This window comes from Papaver somniferum, chromosome 10, assembly GCF_003573695.1.
Source record: "Papaver somniferum cultivar HN1 chromosome 10, ASM357369v1, whole genome shotgun sequence".
NCBI lineage: Eukaryota > Viridiplantae > Streptophyta > Magnoliopsida > Ranunculales > Papaveraceae > Papaver > Papaver somniferum.
This window is the reverse complement of record NC_039367.1, coordinates 134666355-134684984: the sequence shown is the minus strand read 5'-3', so window position 1 is coordinate 134684984 and position 18630 is coordinate 134666355. Positions and strand designations below refer to the sequence as shown.

Here is an 18630-nt window from a genome sequence, read left to right as displayed (position 1 = left end):
TGGTGGTGGTTACAAAGTAATCGGGGAAGTGAAAAGATGTAAAGAAGGTAAAGGATGGTGGTGAAGAGAAGTAACGGGGGAAGTGAAAAGATGTAAACGAGGTAAAGGATGGTGGTGAAGAGGAGTGTAAATGTGGTGTAAATCCACTGTATATTTATTTCATAACATTAATCATGTTAGTTTCAAATATTCAGTATCCTTTGCAAGACTTTAATTACTTATTTTCTCTGCAAAAAGCTTCTCCACTAAAAAAATACAACCCACCCCCCACCCCCCAAATTCGCTGATATACGTACGCAGTCCAAGTACCAATGGGAACTTTTTCTCCTCCACACCGGCACCACATCGACCACTTTACACCATCCATAAAGTATATTTTCTTTTCATTTATTTTAGAATAAAATCACTAAATATTTCTTTTAATCATATAATCCGTGTTACAATTGGCCTTTTGTTTTTCCCCTTGGGTCCGAGTATCGAGGATTAAGCCTCTGATGGCTTCACCTCAGATCCAAGGCCGGTTGTACATAAAATTGATTAACAAAATATTCACCTCTGCTATAAGGAAGACTCCTCTTGGCATGGTTCTGTAAAGTCAGTAAATATATCAGCACACCCATCCCATTTACTTTGCTCTCTTGCTTCCCAGTACCCTCCTACATATCGAAAAGGTCCACCCTCACTTTCCTTCTCAAACCATCTTGGCTTCCATCCGTTCTCTTGCAATTTCCTTGACTGCAAGAAAAGAAATAAAAGACAGAATTGCAGGTAAAAACCAACCCTTATATCAGAAGTCCAAGTATCCCGAGTACACATAACAGGTTAAGAATCATTGCAGTAGTGTAAGCTTGGCTATAATAAGCTGGCTATAACAAACATCAGGCTTAACTATTATATTTACTGAGACTTGACCGTCAGCCACCAGCATCAAGTTGTACCCAATTTTTAGTACTTATATTTTATTCAAACTGTATCACAATTAAAACTACACTTCAGAAATTTACAAGGAGCTATACAGGTTTCTTTACACGGAAAATCGCTTCGATCAGCGAATGTCTTCTTTTGGCCTTCCCACTTCCACAAAGCAAGTTTCGTCATTCTAGCTAGTAATGTCAGTGATTCTATCTATTTTAACAATGGTTAATATCTAATGTTTATGGCTTAACAACACAGGAGCTATACAGGTTTCTTTACACGGAAAATCGCTTCGATCAGCGAATGTCTTCTTTTGGCCTCCCCACTTCCACAAAGCATTGCTAGTAATGTTAGTGATTCTATCTATCTTAACAATGGTTAATATCTAATGTTTATGGCTTAACAACACAGTTATTAAAAGAAAAAAAAAAACTTCGAGAGTGGCTATCTCATCTTGCTAATTACTTCAAGCGATTCCCAATATTTTAGTCCCTATTTTCTAGGTTCAAACACAAGTTGATACCATCACATGTATGAATAATATAATGATATGCTTCAAAAAAAAATAAAAAAAAAATGCTCAAACGAAAAAAAGTTGAAGTAAGAGTTAATGATAAAAGAATACCATCCTCTGCCTCGTTTCTAACCGCAGCTTCTCAGCGTTTGCTTTCTCATATTCTCCGTTCTCTAAATGCCTCTGATCAGGTCTAAGTCTTGAATCAGTTGGTGGGAGTTTCTCCTTAATCCGCGGTAAGATAAAACACGATATCAGGTGAAAGAATGGAAAATTAAAGATTACCAGTCTATTAAACCCAAATGCACAAAAGTGACAAAACTCAACCAACATATATATCTACCTGGAGGCCTGGTGTTAGCTCGTTCAGTGTAATTGCAAAAGACGTTAAGTTGTACCGTGTATGATTAAGAGGCTTATTGCTTTTCCACAACAATTTGGCATTAGGTGACGTATTCACACACTTGGTCTTTGCAGCATCGTCTGCATTGAGGTAATACATGCTGTCATCCCACTTCCCAAACAAAGTGGCAAGTTTATTTCCATTGGTATCTTCTACAGAACCTTGTACCTACGAACATAAACTCAATTCAGTATTTATCAATGATGATACCTGATCAGAATGCTTATCTGGGTAATTCAGTTTGCACAAAACAGATAGTTTTTGGTGACACAATTCAGTATGCTACCTCCACCTATAAATAAGCAGAGGTTTGGGTCATTCATGATGACCCCAACCAAGGTGCAGAACAATCTAATCAGACGGCCCTAATTTTTTGGGATATCAAAAACCCAATATCTCAACTGTTGGGTAATCACATGAATGGGTTGGAACTCTGCCTGTAATCATAATTTTGATGGCACGAGTGTACAAACACAATTCCAATCTGTCACAACACAAAAAAAAGACACTCAATTTAGTTAACTAACTCACCTGATGTGGATTACGGTCAAGCAAGGATTGCTCTTTGAACTTAAGTTTACAAGAAAGTTCACGGTTGCCTCGAATCTCCATTGTTCCATGGTGATCGCAGTATACTTTACCGAGGATAAGATTATAAATGCTAGTTGTAACCTGAAATTAAAATAAAACACACCATAAATTCATAATATATGACAGAACAACTGCTGCAAGTGAACGGAAAAAAAAAAAGACAATCCAGTCATATGCATCCAAATAACCTTGCTCCACTGAAAGATCTCGCCATCATCAAACTCCAAGGTCAGAACCCCTACGGGGTCAAGTTGAATGGAGCGCCCCCAAAATTTGGTCCTTAGGTTGCTGTCACCCCAGAACTTCCAACCTCTACCTTCACAGTGGCAGGCAATGAGTGTGGGATGATGACTCACCTATTTTAACATTGACGGACTTAGAACACCAGAAGAATGTTGAAACATTTAACAAATTTGTACCAAATAAGACAGAACTAATTACAGAACTCTAATAGAGTACAAGGATAAGGTTTTGCTGCAATGATAGTTCAAGGTTACTCATGAGGCATCTTCTCTCACAAGCATAACAGTACCAAAAGCAAACACCTTACTTAACTTCTTTTGTTTGCCAAAAGCAAGGTTCTAATATACTAACCTTCTCGGAGAAGAAACGTACACCTTTCTCAGGGTAGTCAGCTTCATAAGTTTCCCCCAACAAAGGATTGAAAGGTTTACAATGTCGACCTTCAGACGAAGCATATCCAGACACCGCAAAGGCAGCTACATTGACTATTCTCAGAAGGCTGTTTCCCTATAAATAAATTTCCAGCGAAAGATGAGCATAACATATTAAGATGCAAACACGAGAGGAATCCATATATTTAAATTTCAGATACCTATATATTCCGTGCCAAAAATGGTTCCTTCATTGCACTATAAAGTCAGGAAGTTCTCTTCAGCAATGAGATATCATTTACCATATAAACTCCTTGTTACAGATGAAAACTAAGGTACAATGATGTACTACTAGGATTGCATCAAAAAAAAATGATGTACTACTAGGTGCATGGCTAATCCACCTAAATACAAGGCAGCTTCAATTCCAGAGGAAAAAATTAAAGTAAGATTTTTTACTACTTTTTATAAGCTTCTATTCTGGAAAAGCAAGAGCATGAAATATTACTTTATCAAATCTGTATCCATTTATAACACCGTGCTTTTAAGCTACAGTCTTCCTTCAATCAAACCTTGCAATAATAGAAATCTAGCACCGACTAGGCACTGAGATAATATGTACCAGGGAAGAGATAGGGGACGTGGTTCGACCTGCAAAGAACAATGCCACTATGCCAGGTATACCACTGAAATACCCTAACATGTCAAGTGTCCACATCAAACATAAAATGCTTCCGTACAACTAATTTCCATATTGAGTACATTTTACTGGAGACATGTAAATCTCCATATTGAAACTTACATTTTTTCCGTGTTCATAGGCTCGATCCAAAAGATATGAATACTCCAAATCCTCAAAGCATTTCTGGAGAGATGATATAGGCTCATTGAAGTAAACAGGGAGGCATACTCGTGTAAGATCCTTTCCTACGTTGTCTTTGATTATTGACCAGAGGCTCACAGCTTTCTCCTTCTCAATAGGAAATGGAAGTTTATCCCGCCTTTCGATAAGCGGGTACTGATTTTTATTAGAATCTGTTCCAGTGTGCATCTTTTCTACAATGTCAAAATGATTTTCAGGTTTCACTCTTGCTTCAACACAAATAATGCTAGAGTCACCAAAAGAGTCTCTTGTGTCAAAAAATGAAGTCTCGTCTTCATCTGAAGCTTCCTCAAGCACTTGCTTTTCAATATCATCGGATGACTCGGTTGTGCTGCACTCTAAATCCCAAAAGAAGACATCAGAAAAGATTCATTCATATATATTATGAAGAATACTGATGAGAAAAACTTCTTATATTACTTGAACAGAGAATACAATGGAACAAAACCATGTGGCACTATGAACGGGCTCAGAAAGATGCAGATGCTTTACATGTCGCTGGTGAGGTAGAGCAACCATTTAAAAGGAATGATTGAACAACGCAAAAATGACGAACGCTTATTTTACTCTCTTTGGATGTCCGGAACTTTGGATTATCCAGACATCAGAAACTAATGACTTGTCCTAGTACAAGTTCAATGAAACTCATTAAGACTGATCAACAATATGATGCCACATGACAGTACTCAAGCTTTTCAAAACTAGCAAGATTAAGAACCAAATGTCTTCAAACAATATCTTGAGAACAAGAACAGACTTGGCACATAAAATATCTGTAAGCTGAAATTACTCAGCACCATTAAGTTTCAATAGATGTTACAAGTTCTCAAAGAAGCATTATATACATCAACAGACCTTAACTCTCATCAGTTTAAAGCAATCTAACATTATACAAACTGACTAAGAAGGTTCTCAAAATGGAAGTACTCACAAAGATATAATTCTACTATATCAGGTGAGGTAACGGTACAAGTACGACATAAGTCCGCACAGAGCTGCTTAACCCTGTTTGTTCATTAGCCAAAAAGGGACCTATATTCCTTTAAACAGCTGACTTTGATAAAAAAGTAGATTATCTAAAATCTCACTGAAAAGATATGTTCTCATAATGCACTTGACAGGTCTTTGGGTAGTTATAAGGATACAGAGTTTGTGGAAGCAGCAATAAGACCTTCACATACACAACTGCCAATCTTACTTGACAATTAGGGAAAGAAAAAAAAACACGAATGCAGTGCAGGAAATACCACTAGATTTTCCATGTCCTGAGCCGGTAAATCCATGTTTAGCCAATTGGTAATGGCTGTCATGTATTCCACTAGCTTCGACTTCAATATTAGCTGCCTGAAAATGAACTAATTAATTCTGCGCACAATTAAATTTAAACATATTAAGATACCACAAAAAAGTTCGCGGGGATAAAATTCTAAAATAAAACAAAAGCAGAAAACTAGTTGCTAACTCCTGAACATACTCCACCAAGAAATCACAGTTGAGTAGCATTGAAACATGTGAACGGTAGGGTACAGCAAATATGGAAGTTATAGAATCTTCCACCTAACTGGTTTGATCTCGAACTCTACAATAATGAATTACTAAAACAACATAATTTATAAGCTCAGTAAGTATGATGAGGCATGCAAGTCGTTTGCTTGACAGCTTTTTTCCTTTTCAGAAATGTCACAGCCCGTGGTCACTCACTTAGTGTGCAAATTTCTATATGTAAATTTGTAAAATTGTTTTTTTCAAGTAGCTTTCGCACATTTCAAGAATTCTCATATTCTCATATAAGTAGGTACTACTACAGCAACGAATTGCCAAGATGTGCAAAGTACGCAGAAGCTTATTTGACTTCGGGAAGAAAATACCTCTAACTGCCTTAATGTGTCAAGCAAATTGGTTCGTTCGTCACAAAGAACTCTTAATTGTCCTTGTAATTCTGAAAACTCAGACAGCATGATCTGTTCACAGTCATTGACGAGAACTTCATTGATTCCATCTTGGAGCAACCGATCTCTAAGCTTTACAGTTGATATTGACATATCCTTCCTGATGCGAGAAAGTTTATCATCGTTCAACGGTCTTGAATTAAATAAGCTTCTAGAAGAGGCTAAAGCATTAATCCAAGCCACCCGATCCTTCTTTGAATCTGTTCTCAAATAAAGCGTTTTTGTTGCTGTAAATATGTAGAATTTCCTATCGTCGGATTTGCTCACACGAAACGATGAGATCTGCGGGTGATGAAATAATTATTCAGTTCATATGCTCAAGGTTTAAAAATACTACAATAAATAAACCATTAACGTGTAAGGTTCAAATGAGGTTCTCTAAAGATCGTGACTGCATTAAGAATAACTCAGCTATTTAGTAGTCAATGGAAAGAATCAAAAGCCTTGGACATGCCTAGGGAAGACACACACACATGGGCTATGAACAAAATAAAAAACACAGTATTAAACCCAAAAGCCAAAAACAAAATGATAAAATGTACGCTCTCACATTCATGATCATAATATATTTTGTGCTAGCTACACTATGCAATTTTAGGAATTGAAAAAGGCAATATTCTTCTTATAACTGGCTTATGAAGATTGATGATATCGAACTTGTTACCAACCTAGATTTCTTACTAAGTTTCTGCAAGCAGATATTCCTAATAAAGGCAAAAGAAAAATTGATTCAGCAAAACCTAGTTCATAAAATATAGGACAGCTCGCAAATATGATCATGTATAAATAACATCACAAAATCAGGATCCAAACATCAGATGATAAATTACACAACATCCACAAAAACACAAAATAAAAGCCAAATGGTTACTAATACTATGTAGAGACAACAAACAGATCATGGAAGAAAAATAATGAGACCTGTAACATAAAACCCTAATTGAAAATTCAGCTCCATTTTGAAGTTTGAACTATAACCCATTTTGCTATCACTCACTCTACGATAACAGATTCATAAAAGTAACTTTAGCTATGACTAAAGTTTAATATTTTTTTTGGGGAGCTCTGACTTCAGTAGTACTTTAACTTAGAGAAGCAAGTTAGCTTCGAAACACAAGAAATTGAATATAATTTTATCAACCCTACAACCTATATATCACAGGAAAATGAAAACAAAAGAGGAAGTACATGAGAAGCTAGAGAGAGGAAAGAGTCTAAATTAACCCTTGAAGGAACAATGAGTTAACAAGGAAACAAGGATCCGTGTATTTTAATGGCTATAATTTTAAACAGGTGTATTAAAGCTAAACCTTAAACCATTTCAAGTTCCAAGATTTCAGTAACACCACAAAAGAACTGATGGTAAAAGAAAAGTATATTCAGAAAAAACCAAGAGATATACCCCTGAAACAAAACATACAACAAGGGGTAAAAATGAAAGCTGAAGAAGAAGAAGAGACAAATAAAGCTGACGTAGAATGAAAACTTACTTTCAGTACCAAATCGATTTAACCCAACGTTACTATTTCTCATTTTCTAAAGAAAAAAACCATTACCATCTGAACAGGAGGTCAAGAAGAATTTAAAAAACTGGTGGTAAGGGTAACATTTTTGTGATGATGATGAAGGAAGGAGAACATGAAATGATAGAAAAACAGTCTATTGACGTGACTTATACAGCTAATTTATGTTTTCTCAAAACCCTACCAAAAAAAATCCTAAAAAAAACCCTAAATGTAGAAGTAAAGATCCTACTGTTTTCTGTGTAAATAGGGTAAAGAAAAGTAACACCTGCTGATGTGACTCACTTAGAGATTAACGAGCAGTGAACAGTGAAAACTGTAAAAATAAAAAATCCTCAAAATTGAAAAGTAAGCCAGTCACTGTGAGATTGGTGATAGAGATTGGGGGTTTTTGCTTTTGTTCAGCGGATTTATGAATCATTGTGGAGAAGAAACCTATGGGAACACAAGAAAATAAAAATGAGACTCGGATATCTAAGAATGACAGAGATAAAAGTAGCAGATGCAACAGACAGGGAGATAAAAGAGAGAAACGACGGAATTGGTAAGGTTTTTTAGTATGCTGCTTTGAATCCTAATGTTGCCTAGAATAGAACTTTTTACTCATTCTCTCTCTTTCTTTAAGCGCCAAAATAAATAACCCACCAAACAATGGGTGGTGTAGTAGTAGTAGGATTTGATTTTTGGTTTTTCACTGCAAAATCATACCTGTAAATGGACAAAACCAACAGTTTTATTTTGTTGTTTACGAGATCTCCCGCTTCCACTTCCACCACCACTGTCGAGACGTGATAATCTAGCGGAAGAAAGATCTCCAATAACTCGGATATCATGATTATTACTACTATTATGATGATGATGATCTGAAGATGAAGAAGAAGCTGTTGTTGTTGATGTCAAAGGAAGTAGATTAGTTAGATTAATCTCTGATCTAGGAATCTTGGAATAAGATAAAACTCCATTTCTTAACATAAACCAACGACATCTCCATCCTTTACCAAAATTCGTCCATTTATATAAAACTCCGGCCACATTATTGCCCAACACAGATCTCACATTGTCTTCAGATCCACCGGAGGACGACGATACTACTACTGATGTTGATGTTGTTGGTGATGTTGTTGATGAATCTACTAATAAGTTTCTTTTGCTTCTTCTTCTGCTACGGCTTCTAGAACTACTAGTACTAATATCATTGTTATTATCTGGTGATTCATTGTCATCTCCTTCTCCACCTCCTCTTTCCATTCCTCCTGTATTTTCCAATGTTATGCAACACAATGGATGCAGTTCCTTTACCCTCATTTTCATATAGATTTTGGTTGAAAAACAAAACCAATATTTATTTTTCCATTGAAATTAATCAATGAAAATCTCTATTTTGTTTATTCTTTCATTTCTATGCAAACACTAAACTAAAAAAACACACACAAACACAATCAAGAAAATTATAACCTAGAAATTTTGTACCGGATCAAGGCTTCCTATAAAAGAAACCCTGAAAGAGGAAAAAAAAACAAACAAACAAAAGGAAATATATATAATGAGAGAGGAATGGGGATGATGAGGTAATAGTATAGAGATAGTTGTTTAAGAAAAGAATCAATAAGAAGAAATAATAATTTTTCTATTAGTTTGTAATTTATTTATTTTTTGATTTTAAATTTATATATCTGTATACGGATGTGAGAAAATTAATTACCAATGAAAGTACAGATTCAAACCCTTCTTCTCATCTCTTCCCTTCAAAACGACGATTTTTTATTATACAGAAAGAGGGAAGGAAGAGTAAGATCTAAATCTTCTTTTAGAACCATTTTCGGGGGACTACTTTGTGATAGAAATGTCTATCTTATACTTATAAGGGGTGTCCTATAATGTGGAAATGACTAACCTACTTTTCACCTATATATATAATCACCTCCTCCCAACACCACCACCACCTATATATAACCACCTCTACCCATCACCACCGCCCCTCACCACCTACCACCACCGTCCACCTCAAATCATCACCACCGACACCTCTATATATAGCTTAATTTAATTAATTAACAAAACAAAATCAAAATTATCATTCGTTTTCCTTTGAAAAAATGAGAAGTTATCATCAAAATGAGTTGAAATGGAAGTTGCAGATAAAAGTTCGGCTAGAAATTATCTGAAAAACTTTATCGAACTAGCCGAACTCAACTTTAATGGAGGTTTTTTCTTTCAGAGAAAAGTTCGGTTACGTCGCAATTTTTTTCTCCTAACCGAACTTTTCTCTGAAAACCTATATATTGAGTTCGGTTACGTTGCAAATTTTTTCATTTTATTTTCCCAGCCGAACTTTTAGTTCGGTTACGTCGCAATTTTTTTCTCCTAACCGAACTTTTCTATGAAAGAAAAAAGTCTATTAAAGCTGAGTTCGTTTACCTGTGTTTTTATAAACATTAACCGAACTACACTTGCAGAATGAGTTCGGCTAACTGTTCTTCACATGTTGTAACAGAACTTTGTTAACGAAACCGAAATCAATTTGTAAATTGTTCATTTTTAGGAATGTTTTGGCCAATTCAAGCACCATTAATTAAATTTGAAGTATCCGTGAGTACCCAAAACATCATACTCTTGTTGTGCCTCTTAAAGAAAAAAATCTAAACATTTTTCTTCCAAAACCCTCATCTTCATTATCATCTTCATCTTCTTCTTCTCCCTTTCTATAATTCTTTTTTTGAAAAAAATCAAATTATTAATTTAATCTCACTAATCATTACACTAATTTAATTATCAAGGGCAAGTTTGATACTAGAAGAAAAGTTAGATAAGGGGTGACTCATTATTACTTCTAATATCCACCCAAAAAAATGGAGAGTAGTCCCCCACCATTTTTGAGTAGTCCCCAAAAAACGGTTCTTCTTTTATTATAAGGACCGGCCCAATGCACTTCATAGCCCACCATAAAACGCCTCAGCCTTGTTGCCTCAAGAGCCAACTTACTGACTCAGACGCCTCGATCGGCTCAGCTCAGGTCAGTGAGCAGAATGGCTTGAACTACCTCTATCCCAAAATTACCCCTCTACTTTTCTGCAAACCTAATTTTTATCCTTTCATGTCGGTTAGTTGCTAACCTTTCATTTCACTCATCTTCTTAGCTCCAAATGTATATGAGATGGGCACCCTCTTTAAAGATTAAATTATGTATCGGTATATATATATATATCAGAAACTGTGACATCATAATATCTATTTGTCTATGAACTGTGTTAAAAACGAATTCCCAATTCACAAACAAACTCAAATTATTTATTTCTCATTTTATTTTTTTTAAAGGAAAAGGCAGGGCCTCGTAATTTCATTACTGTGAAATTTTGATTATGTTAGGATAAGTTACATCAGCAAGAGAAAAAAGAACAGTTAACATTAAATTTACAAATTTTAAAACTTGAAAGAAACGAAAAATGAACACTATATTATGATGATTTCACACTCCGCTGATGAAATTGACATCTTAATAATGGTTTCAAACCATTTTGTTTCTTGATCTTCTGAATCTTGAAATCATTGACATCATATATGTCAGATGTTTCCACGCAAAAGAAAGTAATATGTCCAAATTGATATCATTGTGATCAATATCGGTTTTATTTGCCAAATTAGATCGTCTTCTTTCAAAACATACTTGACAATAATGCAGCAGCACCACCATAAGATGCCATTAAGGCTATTATGTAACAAGTCTTGATGGCATAGATAAGCCATCCGACCGACCAGAAAAACAAAAATAAAAAACCTAAAATCACAAGAACTGTGATTTTTCATTGAAAGTATAACGTACTAATTACAGAAAACCAAATCTACTCATACAATCTGATATCTCAGGTTAAAATCCAAACAAATCTAAGCTTGGAGATGAAGAAGTTAGAAGAAAAGAAGTTTTGGGTAATTATTTGGAAAATACGGTTATGTGAAGAAAAGAGAGATAGAAAATAGTATTTTTATAAAGCCAGTCATGTCAAATATTTTGGACCATACATAATAGTGTTTGGTTACACTAATGTTACACATATTTCTTAGTCGTTTGTTTGTCTCTGTGTACGTGTCAATTTTCTAGTCGTCTGTGTTTTTTTTAAGTATTAGTAGATTAAAAAAAAACTAGAGGTTTACCACACGAGGGTACATCGTACCAAAGGCATCATTAAAAGCAATTAAATTTAGGAAATTGGGGACCGTATTGTCCCATACGAAAGTGGTGAAGTTGTTCTATTGACTGCCATCCGTTGCGTAGTTCTCCAGACCATCGACTGCTTGATTTCCTTCTCTAAAGAAATGTGTAAATAAGTATTGTGGGAAGGAATGAAGCAAGTGGAAGATTCCTTCAATCATTGATTGGAGATACCAAGGTGGAGACGAGTTGTTGTTGACAAGGTATACCAAATTGGTAGAGCCCGCCTCGAACCAGACTTTCGGTCATTGATGATCAATTGCAGTCTGAACCGCCGGTAATAAGGCTCAGGTCTACACCATTAGTGTCATCGTGATTCCTAAGGGTTGGGCAATTTCTTTGATAGTAGTGGTGGCGGAGGATATGCAAATAATATTCATCCCTGCATGACCTGATTGCCCTCTCGCTGCTCCATCCATGTTGACCTTGATCCAATCTTGTTTAAAAGGTCTTATTTAATGGAGAGGGCTATGGTGCGCCTGGCTTGTGAATGGATAACAAGGGTCGGTACAGTGTCTGGCAGATGTGCCGACAATACACTATTAGCACTGGTGAATTCTTGCTGGAGCTGGAATGTCATCTGGACAATATCCGTCGGTTTTTGTTGTTGCCTCCTATAGATAAGGTGGTTTCTAAGTAACCAAAGTGTCCAAAAAATAAAACAAAAGGCCGTGAGAGCATATGTTTGAGTTTTTTAAGTGAGTAGTTGATGTAGAGTTGTGCTCTGATTCATCGATTGGAACTTATGACGGGTGAAACTAGGATCACTCATTAGTCATACGAAACTAGGATCTCTTAGATATTCAGATAAACTGGGAAATGCCATCCACATAATATTGCTTCGTCCTTTAATATTAAACCTACAACGGGATTTGTTATCCAAAAATTTACTTCCATAAATTTTAGGCACTTAGAGATAATCAAGATTTGTTTGTTTCTGGAGTTATTAAAATTTCTCATTACGATGATCCAAAAAATGAAGGGACTTTTGGAATCTTGACAAACAATAATCTCATGGATAAGAATACTTACGTTTTTGATATATCAGAAGGAAAATCATATTACCTACATTTCCCTAGGATCGGTGTTAACATGATTGCTACTCATCTTGTAGAAATTGTAATCCAATCTCGATTGCCAAGTTACGTCAAACTAAAGGAAAAATTGATCTTCCGTTTTAGGTAGCATGTTTCCGCTGATGTCAGAGGAAAGTTGTACTCCATACTGTTGGTTAAACTTCAACATAGAAGTCACTAACAAGCTGGTTAGGACAAGATTAGGAAATTGATGTAATCCTAAGGGAATTAGAAGTCATCTAGTTCTAAGAAAAGGAAAGACATGTAATAAGGTGATAGGACTAGGAAAAGGAATTCATATTTCTATATATATATGATCACCAAAGTTGTGGTTGATCATATGAGCAAGATTAGAGCTTGTGTTTAGTTTTGAGAGATTTTCTAAACATCAATAAAGAGAGTTGTCTTTATATAAGCTAAGTTTCATCTTGCAGTTTCCATTAATTGGTATCAGAGCTTGTTTCTGAGCCATGGAAAACGAAACCACCATTGTGGGTGCAAAACATTTCACGCCACCATCAATACAAGTTCCAATCCTCAACGCCACAAACTACACAGTATGGGCCATGAGAATGAAGGTACTGATGAAAATCTACAAAGTTTGGGAAACAATTGATCCTGCTACATTGGACCCAGACAAAAACAGTGTTGCCATTGGATTACTCTTTCAAGCAATACCAGAATGTCTTGTTCTACAAGTTGGTGAACAGGAAACTTCAAAGAAAATTTGGGATGCAATAAAGGCACGTAATCTCGGAGCTGATCGAGTTAAAGAAGCCCTTCTGCAAACCTTAATGTCTGAATTTGAAAGAGTAAAGATGAAAGACACTGATACTATTGATAGCTTTGCAGGAAAGCTATCAGAGATAGCCTCAAAAGCTGCGTCACTTGGACAATCCATTGATGAAGATAAACTGGTAAAAAAGTTTCTCAATAGTTTACCAAGATCCAAGTATATTAATATCATAGCTTCTCTCGAATAAGTCTTAGATTTAAAGAAGACTAGATATGAAGATATAATTGGAAGATTGAAAGCATATGAAGAAAGAATCCTTGATGAAGAAAACAATGGAGAAACTCAAGGAAAACTCTTGTACACAAACTCTTACCAACAAAACTCTGCGACAAGAGGAAGAGGTCGTTGAAGAGGTGGTAGAGTAAATAGAGGCCGAGGAAGGGGAGGAAGGTTTAACTCACAAGATAGAACAACAAGTCAGAATGATCAAAACCAAGGGAAAAAAAAGAAGGATAGATCAAACATTATTTGTTACAGATGTGATAAACCAGGACACTTCTCCTCTGTATGCCCTGAAAGAATACAAAAGATGGAAGAAGCAAACAAGAATGAAACAAGGGAAGCAGATACAGCTCTTTTCATGCACGAAGTTGTATTCTTAAACGAAGGGAAACTAATACCAAAGAACTACGAATCAAAGGATGGAGAAGAAGGAATCTGGTATTTAGATAATGGAGCCAGCAATCACATGACTGGTAAGAGACACTACTTTTCTGAACTCAATGAGAAAATCAAAGGACAAGTGAAGTTTGGGGATGGATCTTCTGTAGAAATTGAAGGGAAAGGATCAATTCTATTTCAGAGAAAGACCGGAGAACATAAGCTTGTCACAAACATCTACTTCATCCCAAACTTACAAAGCAACATTCTAAGTTTAGGACAAGCTACAGAAGTTGGATGTGATGTTAGAATGCGACAAGATTATCTAACAGTTCATGACCCAAGTGGAAGACTCTTAGTTAGAGTCTCACGCTCACAGAATAGACTCTACAAGATAAGTCTCATGATTGGAAGGCCATTGTGTCTGAATATGAGACTGGAATATCAGACATGGAAGTGGCACGCAAGGTTAGGACACATAAGTTTCAGAACCTTAAAGGCAATGTCTCATAACAAGATGGTTCGAGGACTACCACAGATAAATGATGAAGCAAAGATTTGTGAATCATGTTTAGTTGGGAAACAAACGCGTCAAGGTTTTCCAAAAGCAACAACATTCAGAGCCTCAAATCCATTAGAGCTTCTTCATGCTGATTTATGTGGTCCTATTACACCACAAACCCTTGCATATAACAAATACATATTTGTTATTATAGATGACTTCTCAAGATATATGTGGTCTATTCTTATGAAAGAAAAGAGTGAAGCATTTGACAGAGTCAAAATGCTTAGAACTGATAGAGGAGGAGAGTTCACTTCCTTAGAGTTCAACAAGTTCTGTGAGTCAAATGGAATCAAAAGGCAACTCACAGCACCATATACACCACAACAAAACGGAGTGGTGGAGAGGAGAAACAGGACTCTAATGGAGATGACAAGAAGTTCTTTAAAGGCTAAGCAGGTACCTAACTATCTATGGGGAGAATCTGTACGACACTCCACATACCTAATAAACAGGATACCTACGAAAGCTCTGAAAGACATGACTCCATATGAAAGTTTGCGAAAGAGAAAACCAAACATAGATCATTTAAGAGTGTTTGGTTGCAAAGCATACGCAAAAGTTGATTCTGCAACTCTTAAGAAACTGGATGATCGATCTCAGACTCTTGTGAATCTAGGAATTGAGCCTGGATCCAAAGCTTACAGATTATTCAATCCAACAACGAAAAGAGTGATAGTGAGTCGAGATGTGGTATTCGATGAAAAACAAACTGGAACTGGAAAGAAACTAATGATGTACCAAGTAGGGATCCAGGAATGTTTCACATGAGATGGGGTCAAGTAATTGATGAAGGCGAAGGACCCATAATCATCAATACCAATGGAAACAATGATGTTAATCAAGAAGAAGAAGATAATAATGAAAACATTGAGAATAACGAAGAAGTAGAAGAAGAAGAAGAAGAGATCGATGAAATAACTCAACCCATTCCACTGCGAAAATCAACAAGACAGATACGAAAGCCACAATATCTAGAGGATTATGTTCTTCAAGATGCATAAGAATGTGAGATTATGCTACTTTCTGTTAATGATGAACCAAGGAATTTTCAGGAAGCAAAGGTCTCGACTAAATGGACACAAGCATGTAGAGAAGAAATTATCTCAATCAACAGAAACAAGACTTGGTTTCTAGTTGATAATCCAGGTGGGGTAAAAGTGATTGGTCTTAAGTGTATTTTCAAAATAAAACGGAATGCTGATGGTACTGTCAACAAATATAAGGCAAGACTTGTAGCTAAGGGATACGTTCAAGAATCAGGCATAGACTTTGATGAAGTTTTCGCACCAGTTGCTAGACTAGAGACAATTCGTCTCTTAATAGCAGAAGCAGCATCAAACTCATGGGAAATTCACCACTTAGACGTTAAGACAGCATTCTTACATGGTGAATTGCGAGAAGATGTGTATGTTGAACAACCAGAAGGTTTTGAAGTAAAAGGACAAGAGCATAAGGTTTATAAGTTATCAAAAGCTCTATATGGTCTAAGACAAGCTCCTCGATCCTGGAATACAAAGTTAGATCAAATCTTAAGAGAAATCAGATTTGTTAAGTGCTCTAAAGAAACATCAGTATACAGAAGAGAATAAAAGGGAACGCTTCTTGTGATTGCAGTCTATGTAGATGATCTATTTTTGACTGGCAACTCCCTTAAGGTGATCAATGAGTTCAAGAGAGAAATGTCATCAAAGTTTGAGATGTCAGACCTCGGAAAACTCACTTATTACCTTGGAATAGAAGTCCATCAAGGAGTAGATGGGATTCATATTAAACAAGAAGCTTATGCAAGGAGAATTCTGAAAGAATCAGGACTTGAAACTTGTAATCCAACTAAGATACCAATGGAGTTTGGACTTAAAGTTTCAAAGGCACAAGAAGAAGATGAGATTGATCCAACGAGTTATAGAAGAAATGTTGGATGCCTTAGATACTTGTTACACACAAGACCAGACTTGGCTTTCTTTGTGGGAGTAGCAAGCCGTTATATGCAGAGTCCACGCAAGTCTCATGGTGATGTAATAAAGCAGATATTGAGATATCTAAGAGGAACAATCAGCTGTGGGTTGAAGTATGGTCGAGGAGGATCAAAAGGAATTGTTGGGTATAGTGACAGCAGTCATAATATTGACCAAGATAATGGAAAAGGTACAACTGGTCATATATTTTATCTAGGAGAAGCACCTATTACATGGTGTTCACAGAAGCAAGACACTGTAGCTCTCTCATCCTGTGAAGCTGAGTTTATGGCTGCAACAGAAGCAGCTAAACAATCAATATGGCTTCAAGAAATTTTGGGTGAAATCAAAGGAAGAGAACCTGAAAAAATTCTCATCAAGATTGATAATAAGTCTGCAATTGCACTCACTAAAAATCCAGTGTTTCATGGGAAGACGAAACACATTCACAAAAGGTATCATTTCATACGAGAATGTATCGAGAAGGAGATCATCAACGTTGAACACATACCAGGAACTGAGCAGAAAGCAGATATATTGACAAAGGCATTAGCTCACATCAAGTTTGAAGAAATGAGACAATTGATTGGAGTACAAGATATGTCATGGGTAAGGTTGAAGCTTAACGGGGAGAATGTTGGTTAAACTTCAACATAGAAGTCACTAACAAGCTGGTTAGGACAAGATTAGGAAATTGATGTAATCCTAAGGGAATTAGAAGTCATCTAGTTCTAAGAAAAGGAAAGACATGTAATAAGGTAATAGGACTAGGAAAAAGAATTCATAGTTCTATATATATATGATCACCAAAGTTGTGATTGATCATATGAGCAAGATTAGAGCTTGTGTTTAGTTTTGAGAGATTTTCTAAACATCAATAAAGAGAGTTGTCTTTATATAAGCTAAGTTTCATCTTGCAGTTGCCATTACATACTAGAGATTTATCATCTCTTTGATGGAATTTACACAGAACATCTTGACGGCTTACACGCAACGGGTGATAGAATCTATACTCTTCGGCGACGTACAACTAAAAAGACTCAACATGCATCTCAAGTTGAAGTTATTATTGAAAATGTTGTTATGGAATTGCAATTGACATTGGACTTAGCCGAAATTTTTCACTAGATATTATTCTTGGGTTCGTTTGTGTATTGTATCTTCTAGATGCTGGTTTATAATCTCATGATTTATCTGCACGTAGTTTGGTCATTGGCCTCATTGGAACAATTGCTTCAAGGTTGAAACATGATGACTTGTTTTGCAGCAGGGAGAGTTTCAGGGTTCTAGATGCGATATTGATAATATCTGAAAAAGGCATGGACGTTTTTATTTCCTATAATCAGAAAACGATAAAGCCTAAACCTACTCATGAGCATAGTGGTCCAGTCACCGGAAATGAGTTTAAGAATAAACGTATGCCTGATGTGAGTTCCTCAGTTGATATCGGTATAACTTTCGACATTATTGGAAAGTTAGAGGTTGTAGTACAAGTGTGTATTGTAGATCAGAATTTAAAGGTTAAACCCAATGCACTTGTGAAACCCAATAAGCTTATTATTAACTATAGAACTGTGATCGCTGCTAAGGATTTGGAAGCAGTTACTTGTTTGTTGGCAGGTGTAAAGAAATCAATGAAAAACCTAGTATCGCAAGAAATTATTAAAGATTGGTCATAGTTTGAATTGTGATCTACGAGCACTAAAATTGGATCATGGAAGGGTTATTGACACATCGCTTGTCCTCAGATGTACCGACAAAACTAATGACAAGAAGCTTTCATTGTGCCTACTGTGCAAAATTGTGATCGCGGTGATCTCAAAAAGAAAGGGTGCTCCCGAAGTTGCAACATTGATGACACACAAGGAAATTGTTCATGCAAGTGCTTTTAACTTACATACAAGGAACTGTTTCTACCGATGAACCACATCTTTATGCACGTTGTATCTATCTTTGTCTTTGGTATAAAGATGATTCAAGTTCACAAGATAAGTTGGCTTACTACCTCACGATACTACGGTCGACATCAACTACTGTAT

At 36.1% G+C, this 18630-nt stretch overlaps 1 protein-coding gene across 7 annotated transcripts; it reads right to left on the bottom strand.

Moving 5' to 3' along the window:
* Window positions 1-366: 366 nt before the first annotated feature.
* On the bottom strand, window positions 367-9214 carry LOC113317834 (oxysterol-binding protein-related protein 2A-like). Of its 7 annotated transcripts, none has more exons than XM_026565962.1 (10): window positions 9095-9214; window positions 5789-6151; window positions 5168-5264; window positions 3840-4258; window positions 3018-3173; window positions 2612-2779; window positions 2364-2504; window positions 1773-2000; window positions 1541-1660; window positions 367-735 (listed from the first exon to the last, which is right to left on the bottom strand). In XM_026565962.1, the coding sequence occupies exons 2-10, from the start codon at window positions 5960-5962 to the stop codon at window positions 559-561; spliced, it is 1680 nt and encodes a 559-aa protein (XP_026421747.1). In that variant the 5' UTR covers window positions 5963-6151; window positions 9095-9214; the 3' UTR covers window positions 367-558. The 7 variants fall into 7 exon arrangements, with proteins under 7 accessions (XP_026421747.1, XP_026421743.1, XP_026421744.1 ...); XM_026565958.1 differs by lacking the exon at window positions 9095-9214 and adding an exon at window positions 8101-8889; XM_026565959.1 differs by lacking the exon at window positions 9095-9214 and adding an exon at window positions 8101-8887 and having other exon boundaries at window positions 1541-1654.
* Window positions 9215-18630: the final 9416 nt, after the last annotated feature.